Below are 8,674 nucleotides of genomic sequence, written 5' to 3'. Positions count from 1 at the left end.
ACTTCCAATGGCATCTTCCAGCATCAGCAACCTCAGGTGCCAGGCTACTTGGTGAACTCTTAGTTTACAAAGTGAAGGAGCCAGTTAGGGCACCGGGTATGGACAGAATGAGGCCTGCCATCAGTGGCAAAATGTCACCAACAAAGTAACAGCTGAACACGTACTTCCACTTTTACAGAGAGACTATCGTGTCATGTGGAATCGCTACTCTCCACCTGAAGTTATTTGGTTGGGAGGCAGCATCACGCTCACCGTGGGCATGTATCAAATGACCATTGATCTTTTCAGAAAGTCAGGATACGGGATTAGGGTAAGGATAGTTAGGGCAAGAAGATGAGGAGCAGGGGGTGCAGAGTTCTCCCCCACTCACCACAGGGATCCATGTGGGGTGGACCAGGAGACACAGCCTCACCTCAGCAAGGCAATGACATGCTATCTGCCCTGTTTAACTCTGCCTAGTTTTCCAGGACCTTATATTTGTATGAAACTTATCATATGCCACACTTTTCATTTTTCATGAGACTGTATCATGGAATAAGTTCTGGAATGATCCAGGCCTGAAGACCCAGCTAAGCCTAATTCACTGACTCAGTGGAGCTCTCTCCTCATCTACACAATGAGGCTAATACCTCCCATCCCACATTCAGCATTTCCATGAAGGAATTTTATCATGATTGAGTGCTCAGATACATCTAGCATACTCTTGGGCCACTGCCCGGGGGAGGGCACCAAGTAGTCGTGCAGTGGGATGTGGGGTGTGAGAGATGGGAAACACAGGGCGTGCCCCATGAGTGGTCTGTCTAGCTACGCAAATGGTCTTTTATGGGGCTGACCAGTTGGACATGTAGAGAATCATATGACATCTTGATGGAGGGAAGATAAAGATTTGGTAGCTGGGTTGTGTGGAGCTGGGGTGGCAGCTCCGTGATGGGGTGAACCCACTCTGTCATGCTCACCCCCATTCTTCTAAGGGAGCAGCACAGCCCTGTGGGCAAGAATATGGACTTTGGAAGGAGGGGTTTGGGGTCTGCATCCCAGATGTTCTCATTACTGTGTGATATGGATGAGTTACTCAACATCTAGTATCCTCTGATTACACTCTGTCACTCTGTAAGATGGGAGTAATACCAGCACATCCCCCCCCCGCCCCGTTTTTCTTAGGGTTGTTGTATGTAAAGAAAAAATAGAACAGTGTGCACAAATTCCTTAGCACCTACTAAGAAGTCAGTAAGTGGTAACCTTGACTATGATGATGTTCTGTCCTTGTAGGTGCCAAGTTCACACAATTTAAAAAAGAAAAATCCCCATGGATAAAGAAATAAACAGAGTGAACCCAAGTCTTAAACAGGCAGATCGAAGGGGGGAAGAAGGATATGGTGGCAGTGAATCAGGCACAGTACGAGATGGAGATATTGGAAAGACCCCATCTGGGTCATGTCACCTGGGTTTATAGGGTCTGACATCAGATTTCTTCCCTTCCTAACACTGGCTCTAAGCATCAAAAGATTTTGGGGTGGGTTCTCTGGTCAAAGTAAAGGGAATAAAAAACAAGGGATAGAGGTTAGTAAGAGTCTCTTTTTCCTAGGCTCCTTGGTCTTCTAGGAATCTATGACTTAGGTGGGTCACTGTGAGTTTCAGAGGAGGGGATGCTGAAAGCCTGCTTGGATGATTCTAGGCTTAAGGAACAGAAAAATAAAGAAGGGGTCCTCACAAACCTCTTAAGTCTTACTGTCCTGCCCAGGTCATCAGGGCAGGAAAGAAGGAGAGCTTAAGATGGGTTATCTTGGCTGGAAATTTCCTTGGGAAACAAGGTTTGACAGGGTGCAGGAGACTCAGCCAGGAGTGGCCACGACCCTTCCCACCTGCATGTCTTCCATGTCACTGGGAGCCTCCTGCAACCTCCCGCTGTCCCTGGCCAGTCCATTTGGGCTTTAGTATATTTCGTGCTTGCAGAATTAGCCCAATTGTTCATGGGAAGGTGGAGACAGAAAAAGACTCTATGAAGTCACATACTAACGAGATTCATCTCAATGTGTTGAATCACGTATTTCAGGAACGCATCAGACTCCACAAATGCCCACCCTCCCCACCCATTCAATATAACCGACAGTGGCATTAGTGTTCCATAGAGCACCATTCAGAAGACTTTTGAACCTTCCCAGTTAATTACTGTTCCAAACTACTGACCACCGAGGTTAAAGTCTAGATGGGTGGGTCAGGACCCATCATAGAGCAGCCCTCCTGCACAGGCCGAGGACGAGTCACACACCAAACCGAGCTCTAAGTAGACTGCTAGCTCTGGTGTAAATATCCTCATAGATTTTGGGGGATTGCTATCAACTGGCTCTGGTAGAGGACGCCTGAAAACCAGACCACTGTGAAGCACGTGAAACGGCTGCAGGCAAGTTAGGTTTCCAGAGTGGAAAGAGAAGCTACATGTCGGTCTTCTGAGTATAAAGAGCCAAGATCACTGGGATCTCTGTGGACAGATGGCCCTCCCATTGGGATCCAAGGGCAGCTTCACAGATGCTGGTGGGGCCTTGCCACCAGTGGGTGTAGGGATTCAAGAGGCTAGAAGCAAGCAGGGGCAGTGGGACAGATGTGTCAGCCAACAGGGCAGGTGTTAGAGAACAGAAGCCAGAGCCAGGAGGCGGCAAACAGGCAGCATTTAGAGCGGGCACCAAGGAAACAGGCACGTGAGGAGGGAAATCGGCAGCAATGGTACTGGCGAGGTCTGTCTGAAGTCTGAGGCTGGCAACGGGCAGGGAGTGGAGGCAGAGAGGCACAGAAAAGGGGAGGCTGGCACCCATCAGGAGGGTAGAGAGGTGATGCTAGCAAGGAGGCTTCATCACTGATGTCTTTCCTGTTCTTGCCTCTGGGCTTCTCCACAGGTCCCTCAACAATCCCCGCTAAGTGTTCAGACTCTGCTGGGGACATAGCCAGTGGATGCATCTGACAATACTTATGCTCATGAGTCCATCCTGACTAATGGGTAATAGCCTGTAGACATCTTGGCTCTTTTAGAGGCAACAGGTCTTGCATTAAAAAAACAAAAAAAAATTTGATATGACTAGGGATAACACTTCTGCCATTGTCAGAAAAATAGGTTACTTTCATTTATTATTTGGGACAAATGATCCAGGAAAGAAATATAACTATTCCATAAAACAAACCAAAAAAGATAATATAAACAAGACATTAAAAACACATAACAACCTATACCCTAAAATTCCTAAGTGGGAGATGAGGAACGTCCAGTGAGCACCAGTGTGACATATTAATGCTGTGTCACTCAGGGTATTTGCAGAGGTAGGACTGCCTGTAGGTCACACTGGCATTCAATGGCTAAAGTAGGCAAGTTTTGAAAAAAATTTTAAAAATGGTATCATTGCAAAATTCTTTATTCAGAATGGCAAAATTTTTCTGTGATTCAGTGGTTCTCAGCCCTCCATGCACAAGAGCATCATGTGGGGCATTTTAGAAAACACCAATGCCTGAATCCTAGCCCAGGCCAATTACATCAGCCTGGACGAACGGGGGGGCCAGGGCAGCCAGACATTGGTATTCCTTTTTGAAAGCTTGCTCTGGCTATCATTCGCTGTACAACAAACCGCTCTCCAAACTTGGTAGCTTATTTATCTAGGTTGTGGCAGCGTCAGACAGGGACAGCTTGTTACTCTACACAGCACTAGCTGAGGTGGCTTGAGTTGGCCTAGAAGACCCTAAGATGGCTCACTCACAGAGCTGGTAAGTGGGTGCTGGCTATCGGCTCGGTCTTGGCTGGGGCTGAAGGCTGGGGGCTTCAGTTTCTTTCTCTCCAGGGATCTGCTTGGACTCCCACATGGCAAGGTGGCTGGGTTCCAACAGGGAGGTTCCAGGAGACCCAGGCATAATCTACCAGGCTTCTTCCGACCTAGTTTAAGAAGGCCCAGAATATCACTTCTGCTACATTGTGTCAGCTGGGAAGTCACTGAGGCCAACTTGGCGTCAAAGGGAGCACATTCGATTTCAACCCTCCATGGGAGGAGAACCAGAACCTGCTGCCAGGTCACCATGAAGCTCCTGGAATGCAGCTGAGGGAAGAAATGCATTAGTTTCCTGAGGCTGTTGTCACAAGTACCCAAGTTGGTAAACAACAGAAATGTATTCTCTCACAGTTCTGGAGGCCGGAAGTCCAAAATCAGTACCACTGGGCTGAAATCAAGCTGCCAGTAGGGCTGTGCTCTCTCCAGAGGCTCCAGGGAAAAATCCTTTCCTTGCCTCTTCCAGCTTTTGGTGGCTGTCAGCATTCCTTGGCTTATGGCCACATCTTCAGATCGCTCTCTGCTCCATCTTCACATCTCCTTTTCTCTGTGTGTGGGGGTCAGACCTCCTCTGCTGCCCGCTTACGATAAATGTGATTACATTCAGGGCCCACCCTGGAAATCCAGAGTCATCTCCATATTTCAAGATCCTTATAACCACATCTTCAAATGTGGTTACCATTTTCCCAAATAACGTAATATTTACAGGTTTGAGGGCTTGGGACCTGATATCTTTGGGGGGGCCATTATTCTGCCTACCACAATCATGAAAAGTGTGTATGTGAGCTCCTAAATCTGACCCCAGGACTTGCAAAAGAAACTCAGCTTCCTATGTCAGTATGAGTCAGAAATGCCCCAGGACTAAAGCCAGGAGCTGGGATTGGGGGTAAACTACCTTTATGATGTCTAGGACATAACAGCCACCATGATGCTCAGGAAAATGTTATCCATTTTTTCCTCCCCAAATTTTCTTTTTCTTAAAAAGTAACAGCTTTATTGACATATATTGAATATATTGTTTTTTAAATCTGACCAAGAAACCTCAATAAAGCAAGCTTTAATTTGTCAGTGTTTCAAGGGGGCAGGGAAAGTTTGAAGACTTTGATATGCGTCTCAAAGATTTTAAAAGCTCAGAAATGGGGACACCTACGGAGAATTCCCCTAATACTGCTAAGTGACACAGGGACTCAACTGATGCAAATTCCTTTTCTATCCCCTAAAACACTCACAACTTCAGGCTTCTGTCAGTCTTAAAGCTAGTTAAGAACTGATCATCTACAAGCTCTCTCTGTACCTTATAACAGAGGCACTGAAACCCCGGACAACTCAGTGAGGGTTACTCTAAGCCAGTAAGCCCTCCAATTAATTTAATGTTCAATCCAAATTTTAAGATACACACAATATATTCATTTTGTGTACAACAATAATTTGTTATGCGTCTCCTATATCCTTAAAGTATATATACTGGGGGTGCCAAAAAACTGTATACACATTTTAAGAGATGTTATCTATGCTCAAGCAGTAGTTCGCGGTAATCAGAAGTGTCTGGACACTGATGCACTTTGAGCACCTCTTGTAATTGCAGAGGTCAAACGTGACTTGTATTAACCTTTGGTTATTGGTAGATATTGAGTATTACAATTAATACAGTTTTTTTCTTTCTTAAAATGTGTATACATTTTTTGGCACCCTCTGTGTATAACACACACACACACACTTTAAGGGTATAGGAAGTGCATATATACTTCATATATATATTACACACACACACACACACACACACAACACATATGTATTGGGTTGTCGGAAAAGTCATGACGCATTTTTGCAATGAAAAACATAGAAAAAATACATCATGACTTTTCCGACAACCCAATATATAAAAAGCAGTTTCAGCTTTAAATAAGAATGTTATGCAGAATGGGCATATCATTTACAAAGTTCTTGAGTTAAGAGTACTTTCTGAGATGAGGCATCTGCCTAAAATATCATTGTTCAAGCTCCTGCATCTGCTGGCATTCTATGGGGCCCAGCGGACTTCGAATGCTCTGAGATTCCACGGTGATAACTCTCTCAGAGGTCATCTGGATTGCTTTTTGGAGGGTACTAGGAATCCGATGCGGGCTGGTAAGGAGAACAGAGGAACCCACTTCTGATGCACAAACACCTAGGACCACAGGAGTTCTCTGTAAGCCAGCCAGGACCTAACTAACTCCCCAGGGCATCCCTTAGCTTCACGAAGATACTTCACAAAGGAACTGAGTTGCTTAAACTGAGTTTTAAAAACAAATTCCATTGCAGTTGCTAGCTTGGCTATCTCTCTGCCTCCATCTCTATCTCTCTGACTTACTCCCTTATGATGCAAAGATAGATTCTAAGTCTGCTCTTTTTTTGTAGATTTAAGAAATTTCCCTCTACTCCCTTCAACTTCTAGGAATTTCCAGTTTTTCCTTCCCCAGTAGATATAAAAACAACAAACAACAGCACAGAGCAGATAAAAACCCCCACTGGCCTCGCACGTAAAGTGCCTGGTGGATCAGGTAACAAGTGGGGACACTGTCCCTTCTGAATACGCCTCCATCATCACAGGACATAGTGTAGGTCCCCAATGCCAGCTCCCACTCAGGAAAGGAGAGGGGTGGAAAGGAAGACTCACACGCCTCTGCAGTCCTGGCTTTTCAACCTTCCCTTTGATGCTCTTTAGACCTCTCAAACAAATGGCGCTTTCTGGTTGCCTAGTGGTCTCACTGGGAAGTAGAAGGTTGTAGCTGCTCTGCTTCCTGTTGTCTTAATTTCTGATATTCCCATTTGGTGCTTTGTGCCTCTATTTTGAAGCAGCAATTGCTAAATTTTATTTTATCGTAGTCATTTTTAATTCCTAACCAAAGTTTCCTCAACTGCCTTCCTTGACCAAGCAATGCACGCATTCCTTCTAAGACATACTGGCTGACACCTTCCGCTTGCTGAACAGTCAGAAGTCCACATATTTTGGTTGCCACAGCTGAGCGGATGCTTACCACGAATCAGCTGTGCTTCTTATGAAACCTGTTTATGCCCATTTTACTTGCTATGGGAATCATGTTATACAATTACCTACTATGTAAACTGATTTAATGAGTGTGACAGGGTCACTCCTATGCAAATTCAGCTGAAGGCATTTAGGGGGTCTCAGAACTGCATGCAGGTAGGTGTCGGTATGAATCACAAAAGGTGGGGAGAAAATCTTAAAAATTTACAAGGATTTTACACTCAGATTGCTTTAAGTTTCAGGTTTTCTCTGTTTCAGAGACTGAACTGGACATGTCAGACTATGCATAAAAGGTGTCGTTAAATGTTGCTGAAGAATGCAAACAAGCAGACCTATTATCAAAGCAAAACCATTAAAGAGCTGAGAATTGGCATACATTTATAAGTTTTGAATCAAAATGAAGTGTTTATGTATTTTTAAAAAAATTCCTCTTGTTGACCAACTTTTCTTTTTTTTCCATGAGAACTAATCAATACTGACCACAAGCGTCAGCTCAGAAGGCTACACTTACTTCTGGCCCAAAGTGAGGGAAGCGAGCCAAGCAACTCACCCCAAAGAGCACAGATGAAAGCATCAAGACTGAGGTAACAGTTTAATTGTGACAAGTCACCTGAACAGCTATTAGTAAGTGCAGCCTTCCTGTCAATCTGGTTTCTTGTTACATCTCAACTCTTCCCTTCTCCAATCCCCAACATTGAGAAAGGGACACCAGCTCATACCCATCCTTTTTGTAAAACTCCAGCATCATATTATCTGTGGCAACACTGAGGGGCCGGCGGGCCTGCTCGGGCTGTCGCCGGTCAGCAGGGTCCATGTCTGGGGACGGCATTGAGCTGTAGTTGGCGTTGTGGTTCACGTGTACGGGACTCCCATAATTCCCTGTGATGTTGAATTCTATCTCTGCAGGGAAGAAAGAATGGGTATACGTGATCTATTCATCTGTCGCACCCTTCCTGGGCAGGGGCGAGGTAAGCAGAGATGGCCTCTCATTTATACTTCACCCCTAGAAAATTTTGTCCCATGGTTCAATGTTAGGTCTTCTGTCGATATTAATCCATATTACTATAATTCATCATATTAACAGGTGAACACATGTGCTCATCTGTCATATTAATATGATGGGCATTTTTAATCACAAGCAGTTAAACAGGAACAGATGGGTACTTCCTGAAAGAAAAAATCATCTCTCAAACCTCAAGGTTAAAAGGAAAACACCAAGGCCATCTTACTCCATCATACAGGAAAAAGAGCAATGCCCACGCTCACCATTGTTATGTAACACTATTGGAGAACTGCTAGCCAATGGAATTAGTCAAGAAAATAAAATAAGAGGCAATATTACTACTTGTAGTAATATTTTTCTGGAAAACCAGAGGCAAAATTAAAAAGGGTTAAAACTAGAGATTTCAATAGGGTTGCTAAGGGTGTTTGTCTGCTATTAAATGGATACATGAAAGTACTCATCCCATCCTTCTGTGGTCATAGCCTGTTTGTCTGCCATGGTAATGCATTAGCTTAGTCACGGAACTTACAGCATTATGCCTTCAACTCCTGTCTCCTTTATTTCTTTATTCTTATTTCTTACTCTCACCCAACTTTATGCCATCAATAAAACTCTTATGAGATCAGTAGTTAAGAACTATCACAGTCAAAACACATGAAACACAATACAGACAAACTCTTCGATGTTAGATCAGCACTAATTGATTACCTCTGATAGATGACAGAATTATTAACATTATACCCTTATTGTTTACTAAATATAAGGTATGGTACCCCCTTTTTTTTTAAAGGGAAAACAGAATTTAGTGTAACAACTTCTGTCTCTTCAAAGCTGTCACCA

General features: G+C 44.2%; 1 protein-coding gene across 8 annotated transcripts in view; it reads right to left on the bottom strand.

Moving 5' to 3' along the window:
- The window catches only part of ARHGAP44 (Rho GTPase activating protein 44), a 174,420-nt gene that overhangs the window by 16,207 nt on the left and 149,539 nt on the right, over positions 1-8,674 (bottom strand). For all 8 annotated transcript variants that reach the window (XR_002123895.1, XM_019641507.1, XM_019641503.1 and 5 more), the window contains one exon: positions 7,551-7,731. Coding sequence is in view for 7 of the 8 variants with exons in the window: in XM_019641507.1 (XP_019497052.1) it covers positions 7,551-7,731 (181 nt within the window). In the remaining variant the exon portion in view is untranslated. The remainder of the gene's footprint in view (positions 1-7,550; positions 7,732-8,674) is intronic.

The sequence above is a fragment of the Hipposideros armiger genome, unplaced genomic scaffold, assembly GCF_001890085.2.
Source record: "Hipposideros armiger isolate ML-2016 unplaced genomic scaffold, ASM189008v1 scaffold_61, whole genome shotgun sequence".
NCBI classification, from domain to species: Eukaryota; Metazoa; Chordata; class Mammalia; order Chiroptera; family Hipposideridae; genus Hipposideros; species Hipposideros armiger.
Note: the sequence above shows the minus strand (reverse complement) of the source record. Positions and strands in the feature narration are given on the sequence as shown.